The sequence below is a fragment of the Citrus clementina genome, unplaced genomic scaffold, assembly GCF_000493195.1.
Source record: "Citrus clementina cultivar Clemenules unplaced genomic scaffold, Citrus_clementina_v1.0 scaffold_8, whole genome shotgun sequence".
Lineage (NCBI taxonomy): Eukaryota > Viridiplantae > Streptophyta > Magnoliopsida > Sapindales > Rutaceae > Citrus > Citrus x clementina.
Window position 1 is genome coordinate 5,857,322 of NW_006262022.1, and position 18,870 is coordinate 5,876,191.

General features: G+C 35.5%; 1 protein-coding gene across 2 annotated transcripts; it reads left to right on the forward strand.

Annotated features, from left to right (window-relative positions):
- The first annotated feature begins 13,347 nt into the window (after positions 1 to 13,347).
- LOC18033893 (chaperone protein dnaJ 10) lies at positions 13,348 to 17,683 on the forward strand. 2 transcript variants are annotated; one of them, XM_006423306.2, is made up of 10 exons: positions 13,348 to 13,574; positions 13,976 to 14,099; positions 14,417 to 14,476; positions 14,790 to 14,872; positions 15,179 to 15,344; positions 15,433 to 15,562; positions 16,212 to 16,370; positions 16,483 to 16,655; positions 17,083 to 17,163; positions 17,312 to 17,683. In XM_006423306.2, the coding sequence occupies exons 2-10, from the start codon at positions 14,013 to 14,015 to the stop codon at positions 17,393 to 17,395; spliced, it is 1,023 nt and encodes a 340-aa protein (XP_006423369.1). In that variant the 5' UTR covers positions 13,348 to 13,574; positions 13,976 to 14,012; the 3' UTR covers positions 17,396 to 17,683. The 2 variants fall into 2 exon arrangements, with proteins under 2 accessions (XP_006423369.1, XP_006423370.1); XM_006423307.2 differs by having other exon boundaries at positions 13,994 to 14,099.
- Positions 17,684 to 18,870: the final 1,187 nt, after the last annotated feature.

The window sequence follows — 18,870 nt, forward strand, 5'->3', positions numbered from 1 at the left end:
TATTAAAATTAGATGTAAAACAAAAATGCTACCAGAGTTCTAGCTGCTCGTAAGCTAGGCTAGCTCTCTGAATTGCTCTTGATCATCAAAACCAGAGTCATTGCTTCCCAAATTATTTTTGCCAAAACTGAAATTCACTCGCATTTCAGAATTCTCCCCGGCTTGGTACGGTACGCAAAACATTCAAATAACAGACAGCAATGTGTTGTGATATATATATATATACACACATACTAAAATCACCCAAATCAATGCAATCACTTGTGATGGGCAAATTTGATCTGCACATGGCTCACACCGCTGGAAAAGAAGCATGATCAAGAAATTGAGGGCGCCCACATTCTTTAAAATTTACATTTGGAATTTTACAATGTTGTAAAATAATATTTCAATAATTTATAATGTTGCAAAACTCTAAATTCACAAATCCACATATTTAAAAAGTACGGAAATCCGCATCGAACAAATTTATCAGTAGCAAAATGATAAACAAACACATATAATGCTACAAGCCACATCACATCACAAACCGATCAACATGCATGAGCTTCCCACCTCCTGCACCCTCATCACATACCCCTTGATTCGGCTGTAGATAGAGGGGTGGGTAGCCTCGGTTTATACTACAATTTTCGATTTACAGAATTAAAATTCAATTACAAGAATTCACTAGGTTAATATTCACACAAAGCTTTGCACAAAACGGTTCGTTTTGTGCAAAGTTTAAAAGGCACCTGTTCGTACGTGCAACATCACACAGACGCACACAACAATTCCCAGCAACGTTTGTCTCTCGCATCTCCCTCCTTTCACAGCAACGGCTCCGTTCTCCCTCATTCTCTCGGTACCGTTCTCCCACACTCTCTCAGCTCCGTTCTCCCTCACTCTCTCGATCTCAGCTGCATCACTCTCTCTCCTCCAACACAATCGGCTTAATGCGGCTTGTTAAGATCATGTTCAATTTATTGCTTTAATTTGTAATTAAAGATGCAGCTTGCTTAATTAATTAAAGATTAATTAGTATGAGGGAGAACGGAGCCAGCAAGAATGAGGCAGAACAGAGCCGAGAGAGTGAGGGAGAACGGAGCTGAGACCGACGGTGCGTGGAGACGGGATAAGCTGCTGGGATTTGTTGTGTGAAGAGATCGGAAAACGCTGCTGTGTGGTTTCCGTTGCTATGAAAGGAGGGAGATGCAAGTGAGATAAGCTACTGGGATTTGTTGCGTGCATATGTGTGATGTTGCACGTACAAGCTTGCCTTTTAAACTTTGCACAAAACGAACCGTTTTGTACAAAATTTTGTGCACAGTTTTGTAAGAACATCATTTTTCTATATATATTCAACAATTATAATACAATGAACTTTCGTTTTTCTCATTTTTAGGTTTCCCAAAAGTCAAAGCTATTTACGATTGTCAAGACCGCAAAACTTGAGCATCCAACGGCACATTTTTGCTCCATTTGCTTTATATGAACAGATTCTCAGAAACATATAAACTTCACAAGTGCTGATAGATTTATACTTTAAAAAAAAAAAAAGTTAAAGTTTTAACATCAAGTTATATTTACAATTCCCATGTAAAAATGAAGCCATCTACTCTGCTCAAGAAAAGAAAAAATGGGAAAAGAAATTTTAACAGGAAAAAACAGATGGTTGTCGAAGCCAACAAAAATAAATTCCTACTCTAAATAAATTGTGTATAGTGATTGAGTAGGGTCGTGTCTGTTGATGCAAGAAATCCGGATAAGTTGGTCAGATCTCAGATCCCTGCATCATCATTAAATTTGTTTGGTGGGAAGCTGATGATTAGTTAGCACCATGAGCAGATGTTCTGTGAGCAGATGTTCTATGAGCAGAAAACCCATGAGCAGATAATCCATGAGCAGACGATCCATGAGCAGAGAACCCATGAGCAGAGAACCCATGAGCAGTTAACCCATGAGCAGACGATCCATGAGCAGAGAACTCATTAGCAGGCAATCCATGAGCAGATAACCCATGAGCAGACGATCCATAAGCTGAGAACTCATGAGCAGGCAATCTATGAGCAGATAACCCATGAGCAAACGATCCATGAGCAGATAACCCATGAGCAGACAATCCATGAGCAGATAACCTGTGAGCCTGTGAACACAACCAACGGTCAGGAGGTGCCGGAAGTTTTTCCGGCGAGAACCCTCCGATGCTCAAGTCAGGGATTCGGGTCTTACTTGGAAAAACCCATACCACAATTCATGTGGCTTAATTATGATTGCTTTAAACAAAAAGCTTTTAAGTAAATTTAAAGGAAAAGAATTCAAAATAATCAATCTTAAAGAAATCACAGGCGAAAGAGAAATTTCTCTGTGGTAGAGAGAGAAAAATGTCCAATGGGTTCAGTTGCTTAGAGAGAGAGAGAGCTAGCAGAATCCCCCATTACTTTCCTTTTCTAGGGTTTTTATAGAAAACTATAGCGGTTTTCATCCACTAAGAATATGGTTCCTAATATTTCGGAGAAAATATTTTGACTGAATCGTGCTTTCTGGTAACATCCTGGTCGAGGTGATGTGCTCGAGGTCACCACATATTATTCTGGTCGAGGTGACCAATAATATCCTAGTCGAGATAATGTGCTCGAGGTTGTTGAGTGTTAGAAAATGCATATTTATAAAGGAGAAAACCGTCATTTTACATTTCAAGTCTTACTAACAACCCTTACTTTTATGTATTTAACCTTCTTGTGATTTAATTGCATGTGTTTTATTTTAATTAAGTATTTTATGTATTTTAGGGGCATTATAGTCATTTCACAATAAAGGAGAAATCAGACGGCAAAACGGACATCACTTTTGAACTCAGGACGGTCAAAAACCTTAGGAGGAGCATAAAAGGAAAAATGACACTATTCACATGTACGGTACTATTCACGTGTACGGTACTGTATACGTTACTGTTCGCGACACTGTTCACATAGACGGATGATGACGTGGCATTGACTGATGATGTGGCATTGACCGATGATGTGGCATTGACTGATGAGGTGTCACGATCCTGTTGGACTAAAATTCTTATGTACTGTTGATGGTGACGTGGCAGCATATCAGTGGACGAAAAATCTCGTGTACGGTGCATGCATCACACAGGATTATTTTCAACCAAACCGCGTTACTGTTCATCCGGGTCAAACCGCGTTACTGTTCAAAGTCGGGTCAAACCGTGTTACTGTTCATCCGCGTGGTCAAACCGTGGACTATTGACTGATGACGTGGCGAAATCCTGAGCGTCCAAACTGTTTTTAATCCGATGGCCATGATTTACTCCATGTATCTATAAAAAGGGGGCCTCTCCCCCCTAATTTGATATCTCTGAATCCATTTTTGGGATCCATTTTCTGTAATTCCCTCTCCATCTTGTATTTTCTTCGTATTTTAATAAATTTCCATTTTGCCCCTAGTTCAATTATGAGTGGCTAATTTTCTTTCAAGCTTGGGTTGAAGGTGAAGTCTCAACATGTGTCATGGGCTTAATTTGGTAAATTTATTTTCTCTTCCCCTCTAGTTTTTGTGGATGTTTTGACTTCTCGTCGACAAATAATACTAATCTTGTCTAGTACCGCCTTGGTTACACCGGCCCTCTAGTACAAGGTTATTATTATTTGGCACGATAAGCCCTTAGCACCATATTGATTAGAGCGTGGTTCATGAGGTGTGGATTCCCCCCTCATGATTTAATTGGCATTAATACGGATTATTTAGCCCATGATGCATGTTGATACGGATCCAGATACCCAAGTACGTCATTTCAATAGAATTCTCTTCAATTTATTCTCACCATTTCAATACCAATTTTAGAATTTATTCTCGCCATTTTAATTTAAGTTTTAGCATATTCCAATCATTTCCACCACAAATCCAATCACCCATTCACAAAAATTAATTCTACACAATTAAAATCCACCTCCTCGTGGGATCGACACTCGTCACCATTAATCTATACTACAACAGATTCGTGCGCTTGCGAGTACATTAAAATATGCACAACAGAGGTCACCATATATTATTCTGGTCGAGGTGACCAATAATATCCTAGTCGAGATAATGTGCTCGAGGTCACCATATATTATTCTGGTCGAGGTGACTAATAATATCCTGGTCGAGGTGATCTGTTCGAGGTCACCCCATATTATTCTGGTCGAGATGACCAATAAAATCCTAGTCGAGGTGATCTGCTCAACTATTTGCTCACTTTTACTCTGGAGGAAAGCGCGATAATGTATGAGCAAACACCTTTATCTTGGTCACCCTATTTCATTCCCTAAACAGTGTCCACAGAGAACGGTAATTATTTAAATCCTTTTAAAACGCAAAACATAAAATGGGGGAATTGTTGACAATAATAAAAATCAAATTAAAATAACAAGAATGCAAATTAAAGTTGTAATTCAAATTGGAGAAAGCTCTGGTTGAAGGAATTAACTCAGCTTGATTCGACTACTGATCATTGATTCAAATATAGATTATTATTACTTATGAATAGACCGGTTATAGCTATTGAGACCCTCTAATAGCCAATCTCTCCTTAACTAGTCAATAACCAATGTACGACCGTTGGATATTTCCCTAATCAATAGACAACCCTAGATACAATCATAGGATTTAATTAATTGACAGCCTGAAAAACCAGAGAGACCCAAATCCTAATCAACACATATGATGATTCATTTAAATTAGATTGTTTATTCTCATAACACTACTCACTGCTATGTTATTTGTCACAAACATTAAAATCTTCATACGATGAATCCTTTAATTAACAATAGATTAAGTTGATAATTAAATAGTGGCCAATTACCTAATTAACAAACATAATCATGAAACTAATTTAGAGAATAAACAAATACCCAAAAAGTAATAAAACAATTAAAGCAGAAGAAAGATCTCACAGTAGTGATGAATCAAAGCTTCATTATCCTTCAACCAAAAAGTAAATTGCAGAAATTTAAAGAAATAAATTTGATTTAGGGACTGATTTGCAAAGATTTCTGGGCTAAGATGAAGTTTCTCACAAATTTTATGGATAATGTTAAGGTTTGAAAAGAAGAGGGGTCCTAACTGAAGTTTTACAAAAAGAGAATAAAATAGAATCACGGAAAGATGGTAACGACAAAACAAAATAAAAATATTAAAATAAAATAAAAATAAAGTAAAGACAAACTAATACCAAATTTAGAAAACTCCCCGGCAACGGCGCCAAAAATTTGACACGACTCAAAAGTGTATTACTCCTAAGTATAAGAGTATCTAGTTATAATATAACCCGGTGAGTCTGGGGTCGAACCACAGGGAATTTTAAATCCAGTAGTCAATTTAAAACTAAGAAAATTAATTGTGAGGAAAAGAAATTATTTGAAATCAATTTAAAAATATGCTAAGGTTCGAGATCCACTCTCTGTATTTAAACTATAATTTTAATACTCTCTCGTTTATATTTTGCCTTCACTTTTACCAATTAATTATTATATCATTTAATTTTATGTGTGTGGATAAATATAGAATAAAGTACTTAATGTGCTACACTATATTAATGTGTCGACATTATGTCAAAATACTATACAGATCCAAAGAAATTTATAAATTAACATGACATAAAAATAACTAAAAAAGAATAAAATAAATTAAAAACTCATTTGAGAAAATAATAAATTTAATAGTTTGAAACATTGTGCTTCACATTTCACCTCAGCTTAATAAAATTAGCCACTCATATTGAAAGAAAACACAACACTCTTTTTATTTGATAAACTTTTGAAATATGTTACAAGAAAAATTGATACAAAAGGAAACAAGAAAAGAAAAGAAAAAAAGACAGAAATTCTTCAGTTCCCTCTCGAGTACAACTCTTTCTCTCAGAAATCGGCTTAAGCTTCTCAAAATAGCTTCGCCACTCGCCTCCGCTCAGTTGCCTCCTTTTTATAGGCAACAAATGCTTTAACTTAATTTATTTTATTATTTATTTATTATTTTATTATTATTATTTACATTATCATTGTTTTGAAATGTGTGATGGAAGAACCAATTTATTTGTTTTTGTTCTTTTTTTTATTCATTTTTATTTTTTTTTTTTATTTACATCTCCTCAATAATGCTTCCAAATTGCTCCAGCAGTCCTTCTTTGTTCCCACTTTCAATTCTAATTTATTCCTGAAAAATATTTATAAGATAAAAATTAACATATAGTGAATTAATTTAACACAAAAATTTATTTGTGGAGCATTCATATAATTTATAAGTTATGCGCGCATTAATCAACACTTTAAGTGAAAAACTAATAATTTTATCCTTATTACATGTACACTTTTTAGTGTTAATCACCACGCATTCCAGGCTGGGTTCATAAGGTTGGTATCCTATAAGTACTATTATTTATTTAATCGAAATTTTTTATTTTTGATTTCCTTATTTTAAATGTTATTTCATACAGCACCAACCCTCAATCAACGCGCCACCATCCGTTACAAGGCAATCAGACGAGCATGACGACATACCAAGCACAACACCAGAGCAGCGTCATGAGACTTCTGAGGATGAGGTGCCTGTAGATGACCATTAGTAACAGACAGACAACTCTGATGACACACATGATTCCGAGGTTATAAATAATTTCTTTTCTACATATATAAATCATTATAACAATATGTTATTATAAAGATTTTTTTTAATTGAAAATGACAAAGCAGTTTAATGATTATATGAGATGACGGATGGACAAGATTGATCGTAACATTTATGAACTTAAGTTGGAATTTAAAGATTTTAAAGAAACTGTGGTGGGTTTTATCGATTCAATGTCTAAGCCCCCAAACAAGGATTCTCTGATTGGACGCTCGTATGTGGTGAGCAAATTTAAATTTAACAATTATGTTCGTTTAACTTTTAATTTGATAGTTGTTTAATATGTTCATCTTGCCAAATGGAAAGGCCCCGGATGACTACGGAGCGTATACTGATGTGGGCAATCAAAATTTTTCTACTCCCACGTCATTTTATAGTTTCTATGGGGATGTTACTAGGGAGAGCGTGCAGGTCTTAACTGAGGTGCCTCCGGGCATTAGTAAGTTCGGCGAGCGTACAGACCGTCGTATATTTTTAACAGTTCGTACATAATTCTTCCATTCAGGCGAGGAAAAAACGTACGACCTTTACCTCTATCCCAAATCATGGACCATGCGATTGACATGAGTACGAGTGTGGATATAAATCCACTTAGAGGATTAGAGGATCCAAGTCTGTATGATGAGTTTGACCGATGGTTCGCTGGCGATATGATAGTGGATCGGAGAGTCCAACGCCCGCGGTCGTTCTTTCAAGTGATTTTGGGCCATGTTTCGATAGGATGGCTAGGGGACGAGGTAATTTTTTTCCTAATTTCTTTCCGTGTTTTGGATTTGTGTATAATTTTTTTCTTTTTAAATCGACATATTTCTGTTCCTCTAGAGCATACTCACGAGTATTTTCGCTTGATTAGCGAGAAACAATGGCAGTATCTGAATACCTTAGTTCAACGTGTCACACATACTGAGACATTTTTTTGGGTAACGTGTCGAGATAACTTATAATTACCCTTTTATTTGTTTATTATCGCCTTGAAGTATTGTTAATTTATGCATTTCTTGGTTATCTATGTATTAGGTGTTCTTGAATCAGTTATAGAACAACGGGAATTGTGTGGTCGATTCATTAGTATATGACGACAGCTTGAATAAGTAAATTGGTGGGCGATAGCACACTATGTCCAAACCAATTACGGATGTCGATATGGTATATATTTTATTGCATTTCATAGCCATAATCAAATGTGGATGTTGTTTTTTATTGTTTGTTTTTCAATTTCATATATAACGAACATGATTAATTAACGATAATTTTTTATAGACAGTTACTCATCCCTGTTAACTTAGACCGCGAGCATTGGGTACTAGCCCGAGTAGACTTTCGTAAGAACAAAGTCTGGATTTATGACTCATTACTAACATTTCGAGACGACAAAAAATACAAGTTGAAATTCAGACCGCTTGAAGTTATCTTCCCTCGATGGTTGGAATATGTTGGCTTCTACAACATCCGACCTGAGTTGCAGAGTGCCAACCCCTGGAAAGTTATCGCAGTTAAGAGTGTGCCACAACAAGAGCCTAGAACTGGTGATTGCAGTGTTTTTTTTATTGATATTTACGATGTATTTAATGCTCGGGCTTAAATTAGAGTTTAACGGTAGTTATGTGGAGTACTTTAGAAAGAATATTGCAGTTGATATATTTAATGACGATATTGTATTATAAGCCGTTGTAGTAATTCGAATGTTGAGACATGAATTTTTATTCTAATTTGCGCACATAAGTTTATAAAATTTTAATACTCACATTTTAATATAAAAAATAAAATAAAATTTTATGACATATAAGTGTACAACACACGAGAAACAACAATTGTTTTAACCAAGGAATCGTTCAAACAATACAACTAACTTCGACTCGACGCAATGGGATTCTTACATCGCTTACGGTTATGTCCCAGCTTATTACACCGCTCGCATCTAACAGTCCGCCGGTTAACGTCCTCGCCAGTCGAGGGTATTCTGAGCTCTTTACGACGACCAGGTGGTGGTGCCTCAACTGGTGGATATACGTACATCTCTTGAATTTCATTTGAAACTTCCCAATCAGCCACGTCGCCAACCGACTCCACTGGTTGTGCATAAGTCATCGCCAACGATTCGGTGGTGTAAAAGTCCGAACAAATGTTAATGAAATCACTCGGACAGTTAGACACGCCGCAATTGCATGAGCACATACAAGTTGATCAAGCTGAAATACTCTGCAGGAGAAAGTTTTCTTTTGCAGATCAACTAAACTTTCCTTAATCCCACCACCTACAACTTGAAATCGATGCGGAGACACCGGCCGAACGATCAATCTTTCAGCTATAGTTTTCCTCTCAGTGACTATTTCATCCGCCCATGTTGTTAGCCGAGTACTCATTGATTCAGCCACAATTTTTCAATCATAAAACCATTGTTGCAATGTTTTCCTAAAGTAATCAATAAGATGAGTAACAGGAAATTTTCGTGGTTCCCTCATGAAAGAATTAACACTCTCTGCAATGTTGGTGGTAAGTATGTTGTACCTCCTACCTTCAAACTGAGACATTGCCTAATTACACGTACCCACATTATTTTCTAAGTACTCAGCCGCATCCGAGTGGATTATCCATAACCCTTGAAATTGTCTTTTAAATTTCTCGTGTCCATATGCTTTTACTGCATTAATTAAGGCATGCTCAAATTCATCCCAAAGAGCTTTGGATATCCTAAACTTTGACTTAATGTTACCTTTCACATGGTAAAAACAAACGCCATGAGTCACATTGTGAAATACTTTCAGAACGATTTTCCTTATGGCAGTGCATCGATCAGAGATAATTACCAACTCAGGCCTATCGCCAATCACTCCGTGTAACTTCATCATAAACCATTCCCAAGCATCATTGTTTTCTAAATCCATGACCCCAACAGCTAACGGATACAATTGATTATTATCATCCAGACATATTGCTACGAACATGCTTCTACGATATAACCCCTTTAGATGAGTATTATCTACAGCAATGATAGGCCGAATGTACTGCATAAAACCATTAATGGAATATCTAAGTGCTACAAAGTAATATAAGAAATTATCATCTTCATCCCGCTTGAGGTGAGTGACTGTACCCTCATTCGCTTTAGTCAATACGTGAGAGTATTTAGGGAGCAAGTTGTATGACTCTGCAGGGTTGCCTCGAACTATTTCAAGACCAACTTCTCTAACCCGATATGTATGCTGGTATGTTAACTGAACACCGTATTTCTGCTACATATCTGCTTTGATGTCATTCGGAGTATAAATCCTCTTTTCTTGAATATATTTATCTTCGATAATATGACCGACAACTCTGCTCTTTACTTGATGACGACTATAAACTAATACCTCGTTATGACAAGTGTGTACATTGTCAATTCTCCTCACCACCCAGGGAACATTTTGAAATGCAAGTTATGTAACCCAAGAGGGGGGTGAATTGAGATTTTAAAATTTATGCAATACAATTCGCACAACAATTTAATCTATTACTTTAATCAAATGAAAACAATAAATTCAATCAAGCACAATATTAAAAGAGTAAGGGAAGAGAAAACAAACACAATGATTTTTACGTGGTTCGACTATCCCCGCCTACGTCCACGCCTCCAAGCTCACCCGACTTGATGATTTCACTATCCAAGCCTCCCAAGGCTTTAAATGTTTACAATTGACTTCCAAGGTGTCAATGAATCTTTACAACCAAGAGATTATCTCTCCAATCTCTTCACCCCAAGTGATTCCCACACTTACACACTCACAATTTGATAAGAAATGAAAATTACAACAAAAACTCTCTTTAAGAGTGGATAACAAATTATAGCTCAATAATGATTCAATAAATGATGATTTGCGAAATGGAAGCTCAATATATGTTATATGATCTTATATTTGCTTGTGTTTTTCCTTAGAATGAAGTTTGAGTTGAGTTGTTATAGTGAAAACTCAAAAACTAGCCGTTATAGGCAAATTCCCGTGCCCAGGCGATTAGCCGCTTGATTATCCGGCTAGCCACTCAGGAACAGTGGTATTACCGTTATTTTTGAATTTTGCCACTGTAACACTGTTCACTGAAATTATACTTTAGTCCAAAACTTTTTATAATTATATTATGACCCAAAACATCATAAAACTTTATAAATAGGTCCAATTTCAAAACTTCGAGTAGTTGTCTTTCCCAAACTTTCTGAAATTATGATATAGCCCCAAAGATATTATTATTTTGCAACAAAATCCTTTGAAACAAAATACTTATATTTTTCAAAGTTTTCAAATCCTTTCACTTTAGTCCAAAATATTCATAAATTATAGTATGACCCAAAACATTTCAAATATTTGTAAAAACGTCCAACTCTGAAATTTAATCCTTATTAAAATCAAAGATTTCAAAACTTTGCATTTAAGTCCAAATTACTCAAAACCACAAGGTACTTTATCTTATAAAAATAAAACCTTTAAGTTTATAAAAAGTAATTAATTAAATTAATCTCTTGAACTTCTCAAATGCTAAATCATGCATCAATTAAATCATACTGGCTTTACAAGAATTTATCACACTAATTTGTTCGTTGAGCTCTAAACTTTATTCTTGATTTCGCCGTTGTCCGTTGAGTGTCTTGAGCTTGATTTCACTTGATTCACTTGCATAAATATTACCCTTCAAAAACTAGTGAAAATTGTGAAATACAATATTTATTAAATCACTTAATACATATGTTTGTTATCATCAAAATTACATTATGTATAGCCCTTTAGGCTAACACATTTTGCTCGTTCGAACTTTTAATTGCTCGACTACGCCATTTACATGATTCCGAACAACAATGATCCTCGAAACGTGTCGTTGTAGACCGTGCAATCTTGAAATCAAACTTATCCCTAAAGGTAACCTTGCACAATTCTAATATTAACTCATTCTTCTCAACAAATATTTTACCCACACTGATATCATCTGAGTCACAATTGCTAAGAAAGCTTGAAGCAACCATGTTCGAAGACAAAATTTGAGCAAGACTTGTGAGGGACTCAATCCTCATTCTCAATCGAACTATTGGAAGAAAAGATCCATTGTCTCTGTTATTCACAAGAATATCGTCTTCACACTCATTCTCATGCTGAAACGACGGAATATTGGAAGGACCGGCTCCTTCATTATCACCTACATTATTGAAATGAATATCCCTAATACTATTAGAATATTCTGCACAAACATTATCTCCCCCTGTCTCATCATCAAGATCAACATTGTCCCGAAAATCATTATTGTGATACGGAGAATACCGTTGCTCCAACGACGTCGTTAGTGGTAATACCTCTTCTCCAACGTCCTATAACGTAAAGTCGTTGTCATCAATGTTGTCATAATTATCGCGGATTGGAGAGTAATATTGTTGCAGCGACATTGTTCTTGGCAACACCTCTTCTTCATTATTGGGGCCATACATATTTGCTCTAAAGGAAGTTTATGTTTCGACATGTGGCTCAACATCTTCGCTCGAAACTCGAGGTGATGTGGTAACGAATATAAGAATGCATCCATAGTTGGCTACATTGGATGCCATATGCAACACAACCCTCACCATTTCATCATCAAATATGTCCATGGGCAGTGCACATATACGATATAATGTGTTACTAGACCTCAAAGTTATCTTCATTGTGATATTATATTCATTAGAATTTATTTGTAATACCTCGTATACTCTTGCCAAAAACTGATCAAACAGACAATTTTTTCCAACTAAAAAAGCTCTATTTTTACCATTCACATACTTCATACAGCCATCCTCTAATGTCTCCCACCAACTATCATAACACAATTCAAGCACAACTAAATCTATTAAACCTGAAATTATAAAAAAAAATAATTAATTGCGCACTATCAAATTAATAAAGAGCCAGTTGTAATGAATTTACCTTTTGGTGCGACAGATAGAGTCGGTGAATCTGCCTCTTGGTGCGACAGGGTACTTGTCGCACGAAACTTCGTGTGACAGGCAGCCTGTCGCACAAAAAGGCAGATTGTCCCACGAAAATTTCGTGCGACAGGCAGAAATTTGTGCGACAGGTGCATGTCGCACTAAGCAATCTCACTAAAACTCTCTCGCAAGTTCAGAAAATAACTCATACCACTAAGTGATATGGATTGGTGTTGGATCCGGATGGATTATGATCGGATTTCACTTTTACCGTTCACCGTCGGCGTTTTCCGTTGCCTTTTGTCGTCGCCAGTGATGATTCAAGAGTGCAAAGCTGCCTTTGGTTTGATAAAAGGGGAAAAAGAAAGTTGCTTTTGGTTTGTAAACAATGATAATTTGGGGAAAAAAGCTTGTGCTTGACTAATGTTGATAGAAAAAAAATTTAAAGAGTTAATTGTGAAAATAACAAAATTTTTATAATTACTTTTGTAAATTTTCTATTTTTATTGTTGATTCTTCAAGACATGTAAGTTTGGGCCGAACTAGGCCTTGCATTTCTCATCATGGTCAGTAGTTGGACTTTGAACGTCAAAGTCTAGGCCTTTTTGGGTAGTTGGTCATATCACAAAAATGGCGGGCTTATTTAATATAAATAGGCAATCTATGTTTCATTATTAAGAATATATAAAATTACAGGGATCAAAATGTTATTATCCCATCAAAATTTCTAGAACGCAACACATGTAAAGTGTTAAACATAAGACAGATCCGTTAGAGCCACATCTAATAGAAACTTCTGTCTCATGAAATCTGAAAATTAACTCCTTATCATTAATATTGATTATTATTCCTACTAATATTATCTAGTCGGTGAATCTATTTCTGGGTTTGTTTATTTGATCCTTTCTTCTTTGAATCAACGAGCCAGCATCTAAAAAGCAAGCAAGCACAGACCACAATCTCGATCACCTTTGGCTAAAAGCTGCTTAGCTTAGAATCCCATGTAAGTTCGAGATTCAAAAGGTTCCGAATTTTTTTTCTTTCATTTTATTACTTCAATCGAGCACCACCTGTTTCTAATTCTATGTAGCATTTATGTTTTGTTTTTATGTTCTTGAATTGTTAGCTATGTTCTAGATATAAAATGCCATGTGGGTTCTTAGTCTCTATCAAGAAAATATGCGATTTTGGATTTTTACAAGTAATATTTGTATTCTAATTCTTGGTTTTTGTTGGTTGCAAAACTCAAAAGTCAAATCTTTATCCTTTTTTGAGATGCCCTTCGTGTATATATAACATATATATTGCTATTGTTTGTGTGTAATTCTGAAGTTATGGGTTCTGTTTTTGGTTTATTTGTTTATTTGTGTGAATGCTATTCATGAAGCTGATTCATTTTGATAGTCTTTTTGGTCGTAAAAGCTCTGGTGAAAAGAAAGCAATGGTGAAAGACACGGCGTATTATGATGTCTTGGGTGTCAATGTTGATGCATCACCGGCTGAGATCAAGAAGGCTTATTACCTCAAGGTAATGTTACAATTCAATCTTTGGTGCTTTTTGCTTTGCCGAAGATTTATAACTTGATCGTGTTTTCACAAATTTAGAAACAGGAATTGCAGCTAGGTTTATTAGTTCTCTAGGAAGAATTTCTTTTGTTGCAGTTTGCAGTTGTTTAATGAACACCTTAGAATGTAAATTGGTATCATCTTAGTTTGTGCATGTAGGCTTTTTCTTTTCTTTCTCTTCCTTAGTTATTACTGTTTGCTCAATGCTACAGTTGATACATTATTAATAAATGATGATTTGGTTTCAAATATTGTGTGCTTTTACATGTGCTTTTGAAGGCGAGGATAGTCCACCCAGATAAAAATCCCGGAGACCCGAAAGCTGCCAAAAATTTTCAGGTAAGCTTATATATTTGATTCTCTATACAATCTAAGTGTTACTATTTAACTGGAGTAAATTTATTATTATTTACTGAGTATGGTAAGTATTGCTTGTTGAATTGTAATCCCTGTAATCAACTAATTGCATTGAATGTCCAGCTTGCTTATCCAGAAAAGGAAAAAATACACATCTGTACTTTCTATGATTTATTATGGCTTCAAATTATTTGATTAAATATTAGATCCATTTTGCACCCTATACATGCTTCCTTGCCTCTTGTTTTGAAACCTTTTCTTTTACTTAAATGGTTTCTTGTTGTACATATGTAAGGTACTTGGTGAGGCTTATCAGGTTCTAAGTGATCCCGAGAAACGTGAAGCATATGACAAGCATGGAAAGGAGGGAATACCTCAGTAAGTTTATTTACCAGAAGCATCAGTTTTACTAATTTTATAAGTGTTATGTTAGAATAATGACTCAAGAACTGCTTTGCTGCAGACTTTGTGTAGTAGAATTTGTACAATACGTATATTAGCACTGAAAAGGGAAAATGAGTTTTCATACAAACATATCTGAACGTGAAATAGTTTTTGATAATGGTTATTTATAGTAACGGCTTATAATTTTGTTATCCCAATAAGCATGCTCTCTTGTTTTCACTAGCTAAACCAGTAGGATTGACTTACAATGATACTGGTGCTCAATGTTCTAATTTGCAGGGATTCCATGGTTGATGCTGCGGCTGTATTTGGGATGATTTTTGGAAGCGAGTATTTTGAAGATTATATTGGGCAACTTGCCCTGGCTACCATGGCATCCGTTGAAGTTGAGGAAGACAAGCAAGACATTGAAGTTTATAAGCATAAAATACAGGAAAAGATGAGGGTATATTTTCTTCACTACTGTTTGTCAAGCTATTACATTTTTCATACACCTGCCCAAAGTCTCCACCTTATTTTGTTGAATTTTGCAGGCAATGCAGAAGGAGAGGGAAGAAAAGCTCATAACCATTTTGAAAAATCATCTCGAACCATTTGTTGATGGCCGAGCGGATGAGTTTGTAAAATGGGCAAATGCAGAAGCTCGGCGCCTCTCAGGAGCTGGTAATTGTTTTTTTTATTTTTTTATTTTTTTTAAAATTCATCAAACACCCCCCCCCCCCCACCCCCAAAAAAAAAGAAAAAGAAAAAAAATATATAGATACTTGGAAATTATTGACTTTGCATTTCTAGCTTAACAAGCGAATGTCTTTCTTGGCCACTCTCGGAGTTGCCTGGAATAGAGACTTATATTCAAAATATTTTCAAGTTTCTATAAATTATTTTAACCATCCACCTCATTTGCTTCTGAAGCTTTCTCTCATTTCAAAGGAACGCACTATTCATCTTCATTAATGGACCACCAGATTCAGAGTCATTTTCTCTGGTGAAAGGATCAGTATCTAAGTGGAACTAGTTTTTCAAACGTGGACTTAACTGCTTTTAAGGAATCCCTTGCTGAAAGGTGGTTGGAGGATTAAACCGTAGAAATTTATAGACTGCTCACTTTGCATAAATTTGTCAAATTTCAATTAGTATGGCCTAATCTGTTTGCAGTTGTGAAGAAATTATATGATTCTTGAAAGAAAATTGGTATAAACTTTTGTGCAATGGAGCAAATAGAGGGCTCACTAAATCCTAACCAAATGGTATCTTCATTTGGTATTTACAATTATTTCAACTTGCATTAACCTATAACTGCTGTCCTCTTCAGCTTTTGGTGAAGCTATGCTGCATACCATTGGTTATATTTACACAAGGAGAGCTGCAAAAGAACTTGGAAAGGACAAACGATATATGAAGGTACCATTTTTAGCAGAATGGGTGCGAGATAAAGGCCATCTGATAAAGTCACAAGTATCAGCAGCATCAGGTACTATAATTCTTCATGTAGGAAGTTTCCATTTAATGAAATAGTCTTCTAATTTTTCCTGGTTTGTACCTTCAAATGGAGCCAGCAAGCTTATTTCATCTCATATTTGTAGGTGCTGTTTCTTTAATTCAAATACAGGAAGAGCTGAAGAAGCTGAACCAGTTAGAGAACAAAGAAGAGAACTTAATGAAAGCCATTGAAGCTAAAAAAGATGCCATGCTTCAGTCCCTTTGGCAGATCAACGTGGTTGATATTGAGACAACTCTGTCAAGGGTTTGCCAAGCTGTGAGTTACATTTCCTTTCTTAGGCTTAAAATGTGTGAATATATGCGCCAAACCTTGAATATTGTTTGGTTCTGCTTCATTTGAGTTGAGTTGCTTTTTGGGTTTGCCATATTGACTGCCTGATATTAGGTTTGAACAACACAATGTGCAATATTTAATTAGTGGTTTGATTGGAAGCATACTTCAAGTATCTTTGACCTGTATGGATAAAAGTTACTGTGCCAAAACCTGATTTCAACATAGATTACATTGCTATGTGCAATCCTCTCTCTCTTTATAGATAATTTGGTATCATCTAGTGAGATGTTTTATGCTTATGGATGCTTGTGGAGCTTGGTAAATGTTTAATGACAAATTAAAATGAATAATAAGAAATTTTCTAGTTGCATATATTTGAGCCAACTTCTTAACTCCCTTCTTGTTTCAGGTATTGAAAGACCCTAGTGTCTCCAAGGAAACATTGAAACTACGGGCAAAAGCTTTGAAAAAACTTGGGACTATCTTCCAAGTGAGTTCAGTTTCCTTTGTGTGTATTTTGTGTGTTGTGATAATTCTGCTCAGTTATTGGGACTGGATATTAGTTTAGCCCTACAACACTTCTTTCATGGTTTACACTAATGTTTATTATCCGATTAACATCAATTCTTCGCTCTCAGGGTGCCAAGGCTGCTTACAGTAGAGAAAATAGCTTGCGTCATGAAGATGATACCAAGATAAATGCTGCTTCATCGTCATCTTAGCCAGTCTCAGTAATTAAAAGACATTAGTATCGTCTTCATTTATGTATGTAGCACGATGGAATTAGTTGGTTTTATCTTACAGCTCCATAGCATCTATTGAATTTTGAAAAAGAAGTTAACTGGATTTTGTCTGAGATAGGCTCCTGGCTTGATTCATCCTTAGCCCTTTGTAGATTCTGCGTGAGTATTTATGCGTGTACATTGAGAATACGTTGTGAGTCTTATGATCTGGTATATTATGTAACTTATGTTTAATGCTAGCCCCAATTCAACGATAAACATTTATTTTTTGTGTTTTAATTAAAGACAGAGAACTTGTAATTCCAATTTCAAAGATGTTAAAACATGTTTGGTAAAGCGACATTCGACATCTTAATTCTACTTTTACCAGATAGCTATCGATTTCGTTTCCTCGCGGCTGTAGATTAAAATCATAGCAGTTTGATCCCAAACAAACCTTCAATCCAAGTTTAGGATTGATCTGAGTTCAATCTTGACTACAAATATATAGAAATCCATTTGGGAAGGACGGTGATGAATAGAGACATCGTTTGCAGTATTTTTGCCGTGGTGGATCCCTTTCTCGTTTAATAAAAGTCTGGAATCTTGGGTTACTAATTGGTGGAATACTAGTCATTCCGAAACCTTTTTGAATGATATTCAAGAAAATGCTATTTTAGAAAAATTCATAGAATTAGACGAATTATTCCTCTTGGACGAAATGATAAAGGAATTTCTGGAAAGACGTCTAGAAAAGCTTCGTATAGGGCTTCAGAAAGAAACAATCAAATTAATCAAGATGCACGATGAGGATCATATCCATATGATTTTTCACTTCTCGACAAATACAATTTGCTTCAATCGAATATTGATTAATATGTGATCGGTCGAACACTACTTGAAAACAGCTCTTCTACTTAGAAACGAAATGTTTCAAATGCTCATGGAAATTCTTGCTCCCATTGGACCATTTGTATCTATTTGTATTAGGATCCCGATTCATGAATCTCTTGGTTCGAGAAATCAAAATCAGAGGAGAGAACCATTGCTTCTGACTCTTTTTCAAATTCGATAAATGTTGGTTGATTGTATATTTCATTATAGTTCTATGATTCATGAATATCATTTCCTATTTGATCCATGTGAATTCCATATTCGAAATTGCGATCGGATCTATTCATTAAAAAGAATCGACTCAATACATTTCATTTGTTAGATAGTGAAATTTCTTTTAGTTATTTATTTAATATAGTAACTCATGTAACCATTGAAGTTCCAATTTAATTCTTAAGTTTTAGGAAGGCAGCTACTGACCTGATTTCAAATTTTCTTATAACTTGTTTGATAATCTTGAACCAGTTTAAATGAGAATACAACTACAAGAAGCACACTGAGTGGGGAAGGGAAAAGGGACGTAGTGATTGCAGATATTGTGTGAGTCTGAACAAATTTTAAAACCTCCATTAGGAAACACA

Coding starts and splice junctions, on each gene's coding strand:
- LOC18033893 (XM_006423306.2), top strand. CDS start 14,013: ATGGTGAAAGACACGGCGTATTATGATGTCTTGGGTGTCAATGTTGAT. Junction 14,477..14,789: donor AAGCTGCCAAAAATTTTCAG/GTAAGCTTATAT, acceptor TACATATGTAAG/GTACTTGGTGAGGCTTATCA. Junction 17,164..17,311: donor AACTTGGGACTATCTTCCAA/GTGAGTTCAGTT, acceptor CTTCGCTCTCAG/GGTGCCAAGGCTGCTTACAG.